An 18,090-nucleotide genomic window follows, 5' to 3' on the forward strand; every position below is an offset into this window, starting at 1 on the left:
AAAGGTGAGGTATCCAATTATAATATTAGACTAGATGTGATGGAGCTGGTTGGATTTGTGGAGAAGGTTCTGGCAAGGTGGAGATGGTGCACCACGTTTTTCAAAACAAATGCGGTCGGTTGCGCTCCGACGTGACGTACTCCGGTGACACCGAGTGTGACGCCGTTACTGATTGAGGTAAGACAATAGCCACACTTTCATACAATTAAAATTGAACCTATCTTTTTAACATTCTTGCTTTGCATACATATGAAAAAGATTGAAGCTAGAGAAACTTTTCTTTTATGAAAATAGACTAATACACCTTGAGAACGAATATTTCTTCTATAAAGGAATTGAGTGTCATGGGATAGGCTGGCTTGAGGTGATGATCTGCATAATATTCATGTAATAGCTTATGCTTTTACACATCCTTTGGCTTTGAAAATGTACTAAAATACTGCATAAGAATTACATGTGAAAGATGCTAAAAAATAAAGTATGAAAAAATTTTATTATCACTGTAGTCCCTCAGTTAATGGTGCCGCCAAGAGCTAGGTGCAGTTAATGTTTACATTCAGCTGAACCGCATTAAGACTGAAACTCCCCTGCTTACCACACCTTTTGGGCACTAGAGGCTGTGACATCACAGTCTGCATGGCCCCAACTAAAATACCAATAAGAAGATTGTGTTTACACGTCAGCAGGATTGGTACAATCTTGTCTTTCAATACCCTCAACCGAACCATTACGTTCTGGCTTTCAAGGCCCGCAACCTTACCAAGATTTGACTCCAGAAATCCAACCAGCTCCACTGTATCTAGTCTGAAACACTACCTGTATACCACACCTTTGGGACGCCAGGCTGTGATGTCACGGCCATCACAGCCTCAACAAAACCCCAAAAAGAACAAGTAAGCTGCTAGCATAAATTAAACTTTTAAATGCTGAGTATTGGTATCTAATAGTGATCTAAATGCACGTGAGAGTCTTCAAATGTCGCTTGAATTCCTTGACTTCATATCGATAGCCTAAATCTGTTAATTTTTGTTTTTTTCTATTTCAATACATGCCAGAACTGGGTGCGTCTTATGAGCCCGTGCGTCTTATGAGCCATCAAATACGGTAGGTACATTATCATCCGAAGGTACATTATCAGCTGAAGGCGCACTGCCACGTGCAACCTGTTTTAGGGGGTGTGATACAACACAAATATAAATATAAAGATATATATACATATATATACATTCTTTATGGACTTATGTTAATATTGTTAGCAGGAGGGTTGGGAACGAGCCCCTCCAGTGGTGTGCTGTTAACTTCACGTCCTGGGTATCCATCCCCCTGATGTGAGGGACGGAGGACGCGAAGACGTTCCACAGTCTGGGTGATGCAGGTGTGTGCGACCGGAAGGAAGCTGTCGTCTGCTGTGCTTTGGATCATCAACTTGAGTGCCTGAGAGAGAGAGAGAGAGAGAGAGAGAGAGTTTATAAGAGAAAAAGAAAGAGAGGGAGAAAATATTGGTGTGTGTGTGAGAGAAAATACAATAAATTACTATTAAATTTATTATTATTATTATTATTATTATTATTATTATAAATTTATTCATATTTCAGAGGAATGACTGAGAAGAAAGGAAGGAAGAAAGGGAGGAGGATACAAGAAAGAAGGAAGGAAGGAAGGAAGGAAGGAAGGAAGGAAGAGAAGAGGACAAGAAGGAAGAGAAAAGGAGGACACTCTCTCTCTCTCTCTCTCTCTCTCTCTCTCTCTCTCTCTCTCTCTCTCTCTCTCTCTCTCTCTCTCTCTCTCTCCCACAGACCCACAGGATATCCCCCCACAGGATGTTGACAAACCCCACAGTCACTCCCCTCAGCCCCTCTCTCTCTCTCTCTCTCTCTCTCACCTACCTTCAGGCCCAGAATAGGAACCCTGTCAGTGCCCGTCAGGAACTTCAAAAACAACTTCTTCTGCTCCAGGGAGAGTTTGTGAAATACTTCCCAGAACGTGCGTATGACCGGGTGGTCTGGGAAACATTCGCCCTGGAAACACCGACAGAAATCAATAAACGGAAGGATATTAGTGTGAACGGTGTGTTTATTTACATTCCTGCGGTGTCGTGTGGGAGGACTGGGTGAAAACAGACAGTAGAGGAGGTGGGAAGGGGAGGACTGGGTGAAAACAGACAGTAGAGGAGGTGGGGAGGAGAGGACTGGGTGAATAAAGACAGCAGAGGAGGTGGGGAGGGGAGGACTGGGTGAATCAAGACAGCAGAGAAGGTGTGGATTGTGTTCTACAGGAGAGAATGAAAGGATTGGATAAATATTTAAAGAGAGAGGCAACAAAAGATTAGACATGAGGAAGGATTGGAGAAATATTAAAAGACACACACATACACACACACATCTTGAAAAACACTTCCAAACAGCCTTTAATGCTGACAAATCCTTGAAAAACACACAAAAAAAATATATATATACAAATAAACAAATAAACATATGTAAACCAAACCTAATTAGTCCTGCACCTGGTTCTCACCTGCCGAGTGGCATCACACCTGAGCAGCAGCATCTTGGCCTGAGGGTCGAACAAGAATGGATACTCACAGAACAGGATTGGACTCTGTAATGTAAAGGATTGGATTAGTTCAAGTTGTTTTTAAGGGTTGAAGGGGTAAATGAAGAGTTAAAGGGTGTATTTAAGGGTTTAAGGGGGTAAATAAAAGGTAGAAGGGTGATTTTAAGGGTTTATGAGGCTATTTAAAGGTTTGGTGTCTTTTAAAGGGTGTTTTTAAGGGCTTAAGAGAATAAATAAAGGGTTTTCAATTTATAAAGGGTGTTTCTAAGGGTCTGTCAGTTAAAATTAAAGGAATGTCAATTTTAAAGGGTGTTTCTAAGGGGCTGTCAGTTAAAATTAAAGGAATGTCAATTTTAAAGGATGTTTTTAAGGGTTTAAGAGAATAAATAAAGGGTTTTCAATTTTTAAAGGGTGTTTCTAAGGGTTTGTCAGTTAAAATTAAAGGAAATGTCAATTTTAAAGGATGTTTTTAAGCGTTCAACATTGAAAGCTCCCCCAAACACAGTCACCCATTCACAAACACCCCCAAACATGGTCACCCACCTCCCAAACACCCCAAAAACACACCCAAACACATCTAAGCACCCCAAAACACACCCAAACACCCCCAAAACACACCCAAACACATCTAAACACCCCAAAACACACCCAAACACCCCCAAGTCACTCACCCACCTTTAAACACCCCCACACCCCCACACACACACACCCACCTCCCTCCTGGACATCGGGTGAAGCCTGCTGTTCATCCAGTTCAAGTAATCATTCCTAATATCAATTTTCTCTGCAATTTCTGGGATGTAAAAGTCGTCGCAGTTCAACCGCCCCACTCGGCAGCCGGCTTGGAAGTTCAGACCGTGGACCAGGGACAACAGCCGCAGGGAAGACACAAGGGCACGCCGGTCTCTGTGTGGTGTGGGTAGGTTAGGTTAGGTTTGGTTAAGATCTGGTTGTGGTAGTGGTGGTGGTCTGAGTGCTTGTAAGTGACGTGGTGGTGTTGTTGTAGGTTGTTGTTGTAGAGAGAGAGAGAGAGAGAGAGAGAGAGAGAGAGAGAGAGAGAGAGAGAGAGAGAGAGAGAGAGAGAGAGAGAGAGAGAGAGAGAGAGAGAGAGAGAGAGAGAGAGAGAAAATACAAGCTATCTCATTGGACATACATCTAAATTGGTGTACAGAAGCCTTACCTAATATGTGTATGGATTTGTGAGCATATACCAGCATCTCTTATGAGTCTGTGTGTGTGTGTGTGTGTACCAGCCTTACCAAGTGTGTGTGTGTTTCTAAGTGTACACCAGTGTTTGCGTACAAGTTTACATGTGTACACCAGCCTTAGTATGTATTTCAGTGTGTTTTTAATTGTATACCAGCATGAATTTTGTGTTTTTTTTTGTGTTTTTAAGTGTATACCAGCATGAATTTTGTGTTTTTTTAAGTGTTTGAGTGTTTATTTAAATTATCTGTTATCCCAGCCCCTCCAGACCCACCTATGGCATACAGCGTCAGTCCAGAGTACAGCCCCAGGTTGGTCTCGTTAGCCCCGATGAGGATGAAAGCAGGAATCATCATCATTAGGCCCTGTGGATGGTGAGGGTGGTAGAGCAGGAAGTGGTGGGTTAAATAATATTGTTACTGATAAATTCTGTTGTTTTATATTATAATTATTTGGCTACACAGTAAAAATATAGATTTGAAAATATACTTTGTAAACCTCAGTAACTTCCACTACAGCCTGTTAAACTAGAACCATGAAAACACCCTTGAAAACCCCAGTAACTTCCACTACAGCCTGTTAAACTAGAAACATGAAAACTCCCTTGAAAACCCCAGTAACTTCCACTACAGCCTGTTAAACTAGAAACATGAAAACTCCCTTGAAAACACACACACAGGCAACCCCCTCCCGGCCACACACACACACAAACAAAACAGACAATTTACCTCAAAACACTTGCAAAAACAGCCCCAAAACACCCCAAAACTGACAATTTACCTCAAAACACTTGCAAAAACACCCCAAAACACACACACCTGAAAACAACCTCAGAACAATGAAAGGGAACAAAACACAAAAGAACAATAAAAAAAACAAAAAACAAGAAAACAAGCTGCAATATCAGGAACACAAACAAACACACACACACACCCTACAAGCAAACAAACAAACAAAGATAAATAAATAGATAACAGGATAAAGAAATAGAAAAAAAATCATCATAAAAAACAAACTAGAAATCTATAAACCAATACAAAACGCAACATACCCACATACCACCAGACAAGACAGAATGGAACCTTGCAGGGACGCTGATGATATGCTGGTAATAAGCCACACAGACTTATTACCACACAGAGGAATACAAGCCGCTGGAGTCATGCTTGGGGTAATAGTCAAGGAGAGCAGGAGACAGAGGCACCACCACCGTCAAGCTGCGCAGGTCCAGGATCAGACTGCCGAGTGCCACCTTGCTTGTCCGTGCGTTCCTCTGTGGGTGTTAGGTTAGGTTAGGTTAGGTTAGGTTAGGTTAAGTTAAGTTAGGTTAGGTTGGGTTAAGTTAGGTTTGGTTAGGTTAAGTTAGGTTAGGTTAAGTTAGGTTAGGTTAACTGAGGTTAGGTTAGGTTAAGTTAGGTTAGGTTAAGTTAGGTTAGGTTAAGTTAGGTTAGGTTAGGTTAGGTTAAGTTAGGTTAGGTTAGGTTAAGTTAGGTTAGGTGAGGTTAAGTTAGGTTAGGTTAGGTTAAGTTAGGTTAGGTTAGGTTAGGTCAGGTTAAGTTAGGTTAGGTTAGGTTAGGTCAGGTTAGGTCAGGTTAGGTTAAGTTAGGTTGGGTTAGGTTAGGTTAGGTTAGGTTAAGTGAGGTGTTTTTAATCTTTCATTTTATCACAGTATTTTTTGTTGTAGTATTTAGTTGGCTTTGAGCAGTGTCCCTCCTATATATATAAAAAATAAAACAAAATAAACAAATAAATAAATAAACTAAAACAATAAAATGTTTACGACTTTCAATCACTTTCCCGACACACTTGTGTATGGAGGCAGTGTTGCATGAGCCTTGAGTGACAAATATTGCAGCGTATTGACAACCAAACACTTTACAAACACTCAGCTTAGCAACACACACCAACACAACACCCTGCTCACCTTCTCCTTGATGTCCGCAGCCTGTACTGCCCCTCTGTCCCTGCCGTCCACCTCACCACCGCTGCCGCCGCCACCGCCATCGCTGCCGCCAACTTGCCTGCCGGATCGGAGGGTTGCCGTTGCTCTGAAAGTTACGTTAGGTTTGGTTAAGTGGGGCCGTGGGAAGAGGATGTAGGTTAGGTTAGGTTTGGCTATGCTTCGTTAAGTTAGACGAGGTTAGGTTACGTTAGGCTAGGTTAGGTTAGGTTAGGTTAGGCTAGGTTAGGTTAGGGTAGGCTTCTTTAGGTTAGGTTAGGCTTGGCTAGGTTAGGCTTGCTTAGATAAGGTTTGGCTAGGTTAGAATTGCTTAGGTTAGGTTAGGTAGGGTTAGGTTAGGCTAGCTTGGGATTATGACACGAGATAGCCAGTCTTGGGGAGGAGGAAGCACCAGACAGAAGTTCGGGTAGGCTTCTTTGGGTTAGGTTAGGTTTGGTTAGGGGCAGCTGAGGAGTGTGAGGCTCCACCACATCAGGTTAAATTTCAGGTAATATTTGAGTCATTTTCTCACTCACCACCAAAATTTTCCCACTGTAAAAACTTTAATATTTTTTTTCTGAAGGCTACAAAAGAAATCACTCGTTTTCCCATCCCAGACTCCTAAACACCACCCCTTTCTCCCTTCACACACACACACACACACACACACACACACTTTCCCTCACAGCACAAAGGAACATAGATGAGCAATTAAATCCACAACAACAGCAGCATCAGCCAGCCATCCAGCCTCTTCTGACTTAAATGTAGAAAACTTTTAAACACGTAGATATAACATAACATTTTCTTCTTTACACACACACACACACACATTACTATATTCCTCTCACAACACAAGAGCAACACTAGGGAACACAAAGAAAGACGAGGCCCACTAACCAACATCTCGACAGGAAATGAGTGAAACCTTCTGACGTATCACAAACATCCAAAATTCATTATCCTCTCACTTCCTCCTCCTGTGCTTTATTTTACTGCTTCCGTGACGTGGGAGAGCGAGGGAGAGTGAGGGAGAGCGAGGGAGAGCGAGAGAAAGTTTTTATCACCAGCTGAAAGGAATGTACCGCTTTGTTTACATCTCAGAAGAGGAAACGAGGGTGTCACTTCTGTCAACGGGGTTACTAATCCAAAGCTGAGAGAGAGAGAGAGTAGTAGTAGTAGTAGTAGTAGTAGTAGCAGCAGTAGTAGTAGTAGTAGTAGTACACAGACAATTATACTTCTCTCTCTCTCTCTTACACTCAAAACACACACACACACACACACACACTCAATGCACACTCTTACAAACCAACTCTCTCTCTCTCTCTCTCTTACCTCAGAGCTAGATTGGTGAGCTGAATTCAGTATTTGTACCACCACATTCGTGTACACAGTAACCAGCCTTAGTGTAAAGTCCCTTGGAAGAGAGGCAAGCCAGGAGAGAGAGAGAGAGAGAGAGAGAGAGAGAGAGAGAGAGAGAGAGAGAGAGAGAGATTGTCATATAACCATTTTATACTCAAGATAATAAAAGACAGCAAGCGTTTAATTATTCACTTTTCAACTTTCCCCGCTTGTCTCTAACCTTTTTTCCACTGTGCTGGTGGTGGTGGTGGTGGTCACACACTTGCATCTAGTAGTTTCATATATCACAACATACGCTATAACACCCCTGACACGCTTCTACTATCACAGCCTCTCTCAAAAACACTCCAGAATCTTTTATTTTACCTCAAGCACACCACTTCTACCCTCAAAGACCCCATTCTTACCTGCAACATGCCTATAACATAACCAAAACAACTCAAAAGCAAGTCCAATCACACTAAAACACCTTAAAACACCTTAAACATACCCAGAACATTCCTAAACGCACAAAAAAACAACCTAAACACATCGAAAAAGCACCAAAATATCCCCAAACACACTTAAAATACTCCAAAACTCACCTAAATTGACTTAAAACGCATCCAAAACACACCGTACCAACCCAAAACACACTCAAACTCATCCATAACATCCCAAAACGCTGAAAACGGGCCAAAACACACTTAAAACACCCCAAAACACACCCAGACTGACCTGAAATACCCAAAAATACCCACAAACGCAGACACAACTCACCCGTATCCACACAAAACACACCCAAACTCATCCATAACATCCCAAAATACACTTGAAACATCTCAAAACATTGAAAACAGTCCAAAGCACACTTAAAGCACTCCTAAACAAGCCTAAGACACCCCAAAACACACCAGGAACGCTAAATATTGACTCAAACATCACCAAATCCCTAAAACACACACTCCAACACCCCCTAAACATCTCCAGACACACTCCAACACCCCCTAAACACGCCAAATACACTGAAAGCACTGTCAAGGAAGACAAATACTACAAAGACAGACAGGGCAGCAGGGAAAATTAACCTAAATATTGTTTTCTTAGCATTTTTCTGTTTTACCACCTCCTCTATTCCTTCTCCCTTCATCTTCCTCCTCTATTTCTCTTATTTTCTTACTCATTCTACTCTTATCTACACGTCTGAGTCTAGAAAGACGTGGAAACACCAGGAAAACACTGCAAAATACGATAAATATTACACTTGAATGGCAAGCAATGTGAGCTACTAATTTCAGTTTAGAAATTTTCACACTTGTTGGCACTTGCTTTTGTTACATCAGACTGAAATAACGTTCTCATGTTCGAGAATGAGGCTGTATTTTTTTTCCGTTTCTCCGTTGTAGTGTGATTAACAAGACCACTGTGGTGAGCTCTAATTGTTGTCTTTCAGAACTTGCACGCTGCAAGAGTCGTCGTCAGGTACACCAAGCAATCTATTCTCTGAGAACATCTTTTTTCCCATTCTTTATATTTTTTCTTCCATATTTCGCTCACTTGCCCATTTTAACTGCAACACTCATAAGAACATAAGAACATAAGAAATAAGGGAAGCTGCAAGAAGCGACCAGGCTTACACGTGGCAGTCCCTGTATGAAATATACCTATTTCTATCTGTTATCCCCACCCATAAACTTGTCTAATTTTCTTTTAAAGCTCTCTAGTGTCCTAGCACTAACTACATGATTACTGCGTCCGTTCCACTCATCTACCACTATATTTGAGAACCAATTTTTTCCTATCTCCTTCCTAAACCTAATTTTTTTTAAGCTTGAACCCGTTATTTCTTGTTCTACTCTGGTTACTGATCCTAAGAATTTTGCTTACATCTCCCTTGTTATAACCCTTATACCACTTTAAGACTTCTATCAGGTCCCCTCTTAACCTACGTCTCTCTAAAGAATGTAAATTTAACAGCTTCAACCTCGCCTCGTAAGGAATACTCCTCATCCCCTGTATCCTTTGTCATTCTCCTCTGTACTGATTCTAATAGACCTTTATCTTTCCTGTAATGTGGGGACCAGAACTGCACAGCGTAGTCTAGATGAGGTCTGACCAGCGCCAAGTATAACTTTAATATTACTTCCGGGCTTCTACTTTTAACACTCCTAAAAATGAATCCTAGTACCCTATTTGCCTTGTTTCTGGCTTCTATGCATTGTTTCCCTAGACGGAGTTCTGAGCTAACTATAACTCCTAAATCTTTCTCGTACCTTGTACCTACCAGAGTTTGGTTGTTTAATGTGTACTTATTGTGTGGGTTTCCTCTGCCTACGCTAAGCACTTTGCATTTATTGATATTAAATTGCATTTGCCATCTATCCGTCCATTCATTCATTCTAAGTCTGCCTGCAAGGCGATGGCATCCGATTCTGACCTAATTAATCTTTGTCATCCGCAAATTTACTAACATCACTACTAATTCCACTGTCCAAGTCATTGATATATATTAGAAATAACAATGGCCCTAATACTGATCCCTGTGGCACCCCACTAATTACATGACCCCACTCGGATTTCGAGCCGTTTATTACCACTCTGTCTCCTGTTACCAAGCCATGACCCTATCCAGCCTAACACTTTCCCATCCAGTGTGCCCTAACCTTTCTCAGGAGCCTTTGATGGGGTACCTTGTCAAATGCTTTACTAGTCCTGATATAAGATATAACCATCACCATTATCTACTGCCTCGTGCACCTTACTGTAAAAACTTAACAAGTTTGTCAGGCAAGACTTCCCCTTCGTGAAGCCATGCTGTGACGGATTTATCAAGTTATGTTTGTCTAAATGTTCCCTAATGTTCCTCGCTATTATTGACTCTTAACATTTTACCTACAACTGAAGTTAAGCTGACAGGTCTGTAATTAGACGCTAAAGTTTTATCTCCCTTCTTAAAGATGGGTACTACATTAGCCTGCCTCCACATTACTGGTACCTCACCCGACTCGTGATTTCCTTAAGACAGAAACTAACGGCTCACTAATAATCTCTTTACATTCCTTAAGTACTCTGGGATATATTTCATCAGGTCCTGGTGTCTTGAACTTTTTTTTTAGCCTATCTCCTGTTCCACTATCTCCCTAGTTATGGAAATATCTGTCAGCTTCTCATTCTCATCTGCTCTACACACCTGTTCACTATCTGGCATATCCTGAATGTTTTCCTGGGTGAAGACAGTTAAAAAATAACCATTCAAGTTTAATCTCCTCCCCAGAACTAACCAGCTCTTCATCTGCTGCCTTTAATGGACCTACAGTATCCTTATTCTTCGTCCTGTATATCAGATAAAATCCCTTGGGGTCCGTCTTCGCCTGGCTGGCTACCTTTAATTCATAATTGTCCTTCGCTTTCCTCGTTAACTTCTGACTGTTCTAATTCATTGTGTCCTTAAAACTTCTTCACCTGCCCTTAATCTCTTATATAAACTTCTTACGCCATATAAAATGCTTTAACCTAGCAGCCATCCATTTAGCGTATTTTTTTTTTTTTTTTTATATTGTTCTATACGGGATATCTGCTAACTGATCTGTATGAACTTTACGAAATATTTATACAATTCATCTACATTTACTTCACCTAATCCCCTCATTTCGTCCCCTACCATCCTCCACTCCCTCGGCTACTCGCCTCGACCTCACCTCTCTCATTTCAGCATGACCTGACATTCCAACACACCCATCTCCCCCTTCCGGACACATCTGTAGCGGGACACAAGTCACCGCTCCTAGCACTCCGTTTTCTGTAAGATTTTCACCCTTCCGTTTTCACTCTCTCTTCTGCACAGGCTTTTGTCTTTCATCCCTTCTATCCTCACCTCAGACCTTTACCTGCGTGACTGCTTCTTCCCTCAAGCAAGACTTAAAAAGTCCTCTACTGAGCACAACAGAAGACAAACCTAACAGATTGTTGAATGGAGGGAGTGGACCTTGTAAGGTGGTTTGATCCACAGGTCAATTAATCATCCCAAGGGGTTAATAGCGTGTGACCTCGGTGGAAGGTCAGGCTGAGGCCCTAATGAAGTCATAATCCTGTCGTGCTAATCCTTCTTGAACTGTTTTCACCCCCAAATTTACGAATTTACATTACGAAGCCTACTCCAGTGACCGACCTACCACACCTTGATGTATTATTACACATTACACACTACACTTGCGAAATGGTATTGCATTAACATAACATTAAACATTACGTACCGTTCAATTAAACGGTAAACTTACCTGCAAGTAGTCATTCTTTAGTACTTTTCCTGATATCGTGCTCGTTATCATGTATTACGAAATATTGTGGTTTCCTTTTTTTTTCTCACTGCAATTACTATGCTACATATTTCCTTGATAATGCCGCCCTTCACGTTGCTGACATCGTTCAACACCCACATTTAAAAAAAAAAAAAAAAATACCATTTAATCACTATGCATAGGCAGACCCGCTAGAATTTGGCCAACAGCATTCCTAGAAGGGGCACTTCCACTTATCTGGGCAAATAATCGATTCATTACTTTTCTCTCTCTATCCCTCGCAGATTATCCATATGTCCGCCAGTCTTTGCCCCCATACATTAATTCTTTTATCCACTATTTCTCCTTATTCCTCCTTCCCACTTCTCTAAGCCCGTCTCATCTATAACTTAAAAACAAAGAATATTACATGCCTAGCCATCTACATTTGTCTGGAATATTTTCTCTTCCTGTACCGTTTTCTTGTTCTTCGTAACTCTTGTTATGGTGGATCTCGTTCTCAATTTTTATTCTCTAGCCACATTTTCCGTCCTTTATATTCTGTATTTTCTTTTCTTTGTATATTTGTTAATTTTGTGCTCGTAGGAACTCTACCTCCTACTCTCGTTAAGACTCGTTTTTTTTTTTTTTTTTTCTTAACCTCCCTCTCAAATTCTCACTTCCCCGTGTCGTGGGTAAACTTTTATTTCCCCCCAGAATATGTATGTATGTATGTATGTATATATATATATATATATATATATATATATATATATATATATATATATATATATATATATATATATATATATATATATATATATATATATATCACACAAAACAAACAAGTACAATAATAAATATACAGCAACATTTTAAAAACACCATCCAAACTCTACTGAATAATGGTGGTAGTGGTAGTAGTAGCAGTATAGTAATAGTAAAAATAAGTAAATAAATAAATAAATAAATAAAATAAAAAAAAAATACATAAATAAATACATAAACTCTACTGAATAATGGTGGTAGTGGTAGTAGTAGTAAAAATATATAAATAAATAAATCCTAATAATGAGGGATGCCACAGGCTACAGGGCCATGTAGCACTGTGGTTAGGATATAGTCATACTGGGTGGGTCTATACATTTTATAATAGGTGAAAAGTATAGGTGCAGATCATAATTATAAGAAGCAATAATAGTAACAGCAATTACAAATTATATAATAATAATAATAATAATAATAATAATAATGTTATAATAAATAGACTGAAATACACACAACTATAATACATCATAATAATAATAACAGGCCAGTGAAACCCATGGGAATACAACGGAACGGCGCTCGGGAATACAACGGAACGGCGCTCGGCAATACAACGGAACGGCACTCGGGAATACAACGGAACGGCGCTCAGGAATACAACGGAACGGCGCTCGGGAATACAACGGAACGGCGCTCGGGAATACAACGGAACGGCGCTCGGGAATACAACGGAACGGCGCTCGGCAATACAACGGAACAGCACTCGGGAATACAACGGAACGGCGCTCGGGAATACAACAACGGAACGGCGCTCAGGAATACAACAACGGAACGGCGCTCAGGAATACAACAACGGAACGGCACTCGGGAATACAACAACGGAACGGCACTCGGGAATACAACAACGGAACGGCGCTCAAGAATACAACAACGGAACGGCGCTCAGGAATACAACGGAACGGCACTCGGGAATACAACAACGGAACGGCGCTCAGGAATACAACGGAACGGCACTCGGGAATACAACAACGGAACGGCGCTCAGGAATACAACAACGGAACGGCACTCGGGAATACAACAACGGAACGGCACTCAGGAATACAACAACGGAACGGCGCTCGGGAATACAACAACGGAACGGCGCTCAGGAATACAACAACGGAACGGCACTCGGGAATACAACAACGGAACGGCACTCGGGAATACAACGAAACGGCGCTCAGGAATACAACAACGGAACGGCGCTCAGGAATACAACAACGGAACGGCGCTCAGGAATACAACAACGGAACGGCACTCGGGAATACAACGGAACGGCGCTCAGGAATACAACAACGGAACGGCGCTCAGGAATACAAGAACGGAACGGCGCTCAGGAATACAAGAACGGAACGGCGCTGGGGAATACAACGGAACGGCGCTCGGGAATACAATAACGGAACGGCGCTCAGGAATACAAGAACGGAACGGCGCTGGGGAATACAACGGAACGGCGCTCGGAAATACAATAACGGAACGGCGCTCGGGAATACAACAACGGAACGGCGCTCAGGAATACAATAACGGAACGGCGCTCAGGAATACAACAACGGAACGGCGCTCAGGAATACAATAACGGAACGGCGCTCAGGAATACAACAACGGAACGGCGCTCAGGAATACAACAACGGAACGGCACTCGGGAATACAACAACGGAACGGCACTCGGGAATACAACAACGGAACGGCACTCGGGAATACAACAACGGAACGGCACTCGGGAATACAACAACGGAACGGCGCTCGGGAATACAACAACGGAACGGCGCTCAGGAATACAACAACGGAACGGCACTCGGGAATACAACAACGGAACGGCGCTCAGGAATACAACAACGGAACGGCGCTCGGGAATACAACAACGGAACGGCACTCGGGAATACAACAACGGAACGGCACTCGGGAATACAACAACGGAACGGCGCTCAGGAATACAACAACGGAACGGCACTCGGGAATACAACAACGGAACGGCGCTCAGGAATACAACAACGGAACGGCACTCGGGAATACAACAACGGAACGGCACTCAGGAATACAATGGAATGACGCTCGGGAATACAACAACGGAACGGCGCTCAGGAATACAATGGAATGACGCTCGGGAATACAACAACGGAACGGCGCTCAGGAATACAACAACGGAACGGCGCTCGGGAATACAACAACGGAACGGCGCTCAGGAATACAACAACGGAACGGCACTCAGGAATACAATGGAATGACGCTCGGGAATACAACAACGGAACGGCGCTCAGGAATACAACAACGGAACGGCGCTCAGGAATACAACAACGGAACGGCGCTCGGGAATACAACAACGGAACGGCACTCAGGAATACAATGGAATGACGCTCGGGAATACAACAACGGAACGGCGCTCAGGAATACAACAACGGAACGGCGCTCGGGAATACAACAACGGAACGGCGCTCAGGAATACAATGGAATGACGCTCGGGAATACAACAACGGAACGGCGCTCAGGAATACAATGGAATGACGCTCGGGAATACAACAACGGAACGGCGCTCAGGAATACAACAGAACGGCGCTCAGGAATACAACGGAATGGCGCTTGGGAATACAATGGAACGGCGCTCGGGAATACAACGGAATGATGCTCGGGAATACAATGGAACGGCGCTCGGGAATACAACGGAACGGGGCTCAGGAATACAACAACAGAACGACACTCAGGAATACAACGGAATGGCGCTCGGGAATACATTGGAACGGCGCTCGAAAATACAATTACAGAATAACACTCAGGAGTACAGAACAACAACAATAATAATAATAATAATAATAATAATAATAATAATAATAATAATAATAATAATAATAATAGCAACAACAACAATAATACAGGAGAATTTTCCCAGTTAACAACAGGATAAACAGTAAACATTAATCATTACTACTACTACTTCTACTATTACCACTACTGCAATGGAAAAAAAAATAAAAAATAAAAAATAGAAAAAAATAAATAAAATAAATAAATAAATAAATAAAAATAAAAAAAGGACCTGTCACATGTATGCTTGACAGATTCTTACACTTTCCCTTATTGACCAGCACCTCCTGATGTAATCCTTGACAAAATAACATGATAATGGTAACAACAACAACAACAACAACAACAACAACAACAACAACAACAGCACCAGCATAAAATAACAAATAATAATAATAATAATGAATAAACCAATATGATATCAATTACATGAACATTAAACACCATACTGCTTTTAGGGTTTAAATCTCTCTCTCTCTCTCTCTCTCTCTCTCTCTCTCTCTCTCTCTCTCTCTCTCTCTCTCTCTCTCTCTCTCTCTCTCTCTCTCATTCTGTGTGCATATTCAAAACTGTAGTAATATAGTAGTAGTAGTAGTAGTAGTAGTAGTAGTGGTAGTAGTAGTAGTAGCAGCAGTAGTAGTAATAGCAGTAGTAGAAACAGCAGCAGCAGCAGCAGCAACAGCAGCAGCAGCAGTAGTAATAGTAGTGGAGAGTGGCATAAGAGTAGATAGAGTAGAGGTAGAATGAATTTATAGTTAACAACTAATGTTTATATTATAGAATATTAGATATGGTTGGATGCCACAGTCATTAGCGGGAGCTGGGGCTAATGACCTCCAAGTAATGGAGCCCCTAATTGACACATCAATAAACATGGGGTGGAGGTATTATATTAGATTATGTAAAAAAAAGTAGTAGTAGTAGTAGTAGTAGTAGTAGTAGTAGTAGTAGCAGTAGTCGTAGTAGTAGTAGAAGTAGTAGTAGTAGTAGCAGTAGCAGTAGTAGTAGTAGTAGTAGTAGTATTGCTGTTAATAATTGTACTAGCAGTAGTAGTAGTATTGCTGTTAATAATTGTACTAGTAGTAGTAGTAGCAGTAGTAGTAGTAGTAGTAGTAGTAGTAGTAGTAGTAGTAGTAGTGTTGCTGTTAATAATTGTTGTAGTAGTAGTAGTAGTAGTAGAAGTAGAAGTAGAAGAAGAAAAAGTAGTAGTAGTAGTAGTAGTAGTAGTAGTAGTAGTAGTAGTAGTAGTAGTAGTAGTAGTAGTAGCAGCAGGAGCAGCAGCAGCAGCTGTAATAGTGGCTTCCTTTTCTCTCATTATTATTAAAGCAAACCAAAATAAAAAATAATTTGACTTTAACTGCAAAGAATTTTTTGATCACTTAAAATAGACGCCACCATTTTTCTGACGCAATCTCGACACCCGGTACAAACCAAAAATCGGACTGAAATAGATCCTCTCCGAGGTGAGAGTTCTCCCCGCAGTACAAAAAAGAAAAACGGGCTTGGGATGAGGGACAGCTTCTATCAAGTGGTCAAAAAAGACATCACACATTCAAATCTTGAATCTGTAATTGTTTTGTTTGAAAACAAGACTAATAAATCCTTGGCCACTGACTCCAGTTACCCTGCGTGGATGTGCGCCAAACCATCTCTAGCTGAGTGCCATGTACTTGGGCATCACCAGTTGGTTATTTGGCAAGAACTCCAGCAGGTGTAACACAATCAGGCAGTAATCAAGAATAATTAGACTTTATCTGTAATTGTTTTGTTTGAAAACAAGACAAATAAATCCTTGGCCACTGACTCCAGTTACCCTGTAACCCTGCGTGGATGTGCGCCAAACCATCTCTAGCTGAGTGCCATTTAGTTGGGCATCACCAGTTGGTTATTTGGCAAGAACTCCAGCAGGTGTAACACAATCAGACAGTAATCAAGAATAATTTGACTTTATCTAATTAACTTTAACTGCAAGGAATTTTTTGATCACTTAAAATAGACGCCACCATTTTTCTGACGCAATCTCGACACCCGGTACAAACGAAAAATCGGACTGAAATAGACCCTCTCTGAGGTGGGAGTTCTCCCCGCAGTACAAAAAAGCAAAACGGGCCTGGGATGAGGGACAGCTTCTATCAAGTGGTCAAAAAAGACATCACACATTCAAATCTTGAATCTGTAATTGTTTTGTTTGAAAACAAGACAAATAAATCCTTGGCCACTGACTCCAGTTACCCTGTAACCCTGCGTGGATGTGCGCCAAACCATCTCTAGCTGAGTGCCATTTAGTTGGGCATCACCAGTTGGTTATTTGGCAAGAACTCCAGCAGGTGTAACACAATCAGGCAGTAATCAAGAATAATTTGACTTTATCTAATTAACTTTAACTGCAAGGAATTTTTTGATCACTTAAAATAGACGCCACCATTTTTCTGACGCGATCTCGACACCCGGTACAAACGAAAAATCGGACTGAAATAGACCCTCTCTGAGGTGGGAGTTCTCCCCGCAGTACAAAAAAGCAAAACGGGCCTGGGATGAGGGACAGCTTCTATCAAGTGGTCAAAAAAGACATCACACATTCAAATCTTGAATCTGTAATTGTTTTGTTTGAAAACAAGACAAATAAATCCTTGGCCACTGACTCCAGTTACCCTGTAACCCTGCGTGGATGTGCGCCAAACCATCTCTAGCTGAGTGCCATGTACTTGGGCATCACCAGTTGGTTATTTGGCAAGAACTCCAGCAGGTGTAACACAATCAGGCAGTAATCAAGAATAATTTGACTTTATCTAATTAACTTTAACTGCAAGGAATTTTTTGATCACTTAAAATAGACGCCACCATTTTTCTGACGCGATCTCGACACCCGGTACAAACGAAAAATCGGACTGAAATAGACCCTCTCTGAGGTGGGAGTTCTCCCCGCAGTACAAAAAAGCAAAACGGGCCTGGGATGAGGGACAGCTTCTATCAAGTGGTCAAAAAAGACATCACACATTCAAATCTTGAATCTGTAATTGTTTTGTTTGAAAACAAGACAAATAAATCCTTGGCCACTGACTCCAGTTACCCTGTAACCCTGCGTGGATGTGCGCCAAACCATCTCTAGCTGAGTGCCATGTACTTGGGCATCACCAGTTGGTTATTTGGCAAGAACTCCAGCAGGTG

General features: G+C 41.6%; 1 protein-coding gene and 1 long non-coding RNA gene across 9 annotated transcripts in view; one reads left to right on the forward strand and one right to left on the reverse strand.

Moving 5' to 3' along the window:
* Positions 1-963: 963 nt before the first annotated feature.
* Positions 964-2,065, forward strand: LOC135099149 (uncharacterized). 2 transcript variants are annotated; one of them, XR_010267718.1, is made up of 3 exons: positions 964-1,104; positions 1,257-1,375; positions 1,596-2,065. It is a non-coding gene; the product is annotated as an uncharacterized LOC135099149 (long non-coding RNA). The 2 variants fall into 2 exon arrangements; XR_010267717.1 differs by having other exon boundaries at positions 965-1,104; positions 1,260-1,375.
* The window catches only part of LOC135099147 (E3 ubiquitin-protein ligase NEDD4-like), an 83,477-nt gene continuing 66,579 nt past the window's right edge, over positions 1,193-18,090 (reverse strand). Inside the window, exons 1-8 of one of the 7 annotated variants that reach the window (XR_010267716.1) lie at positions 6,599-6,787; positions 5,684-5,807; positions 4,819-5,032; positions 4,034-4,124; positions 3,267-3,459; positions 2,504-2,598; positions 1,887-2,018; positions 1,193-1,434 (exon numbers count right to left, since the gene is read on the reverse strand). Coding sequence is in view for 6 of the 7 variants with exons in the window: in XM_064001600.1 (XP_063857670.1) it covers positions 1,231-1,434; positions 1,887-2,018; positions 2,515-2,598; positions 3,267-3,302 (456 nt within the window). In the remaining variant the exon portion in view is untranslated. Of the gene's footprint in view, positions 1,435-1,886; positions 2,019-2,503; positions 2,599-3,266; positions 3,460-4,033; positions 4,125-4,487; positions 4,790-4,810; positions 5,033-5,683; positions 5,808-6,598; positions 6,789-7,033; positions 7,167-18,090 lie in introns of those variants that run through there. The other 6 variants (XM_064001600.1, XM_064001599.1, XM_064001603.1 and 3 more) reach the window with 6 other exon arrangements.

The sequence above is a fragment of the Scylla paramamosain genome, unplaced genomic scaffold (assembly GCF_035594125.1).
Source record: "Scylla paramamosain isolate STU-SP2022 unplaced genomic scaffold, ASM3559412v1 Contig107, whole genome shotgun sequence".
Lineage (NCBI taxonomy): Eukaryota > Metazoa > Arthropoda > Malacostraca > Decapoda > Portunidae > Scylla > Scylla paramamosain.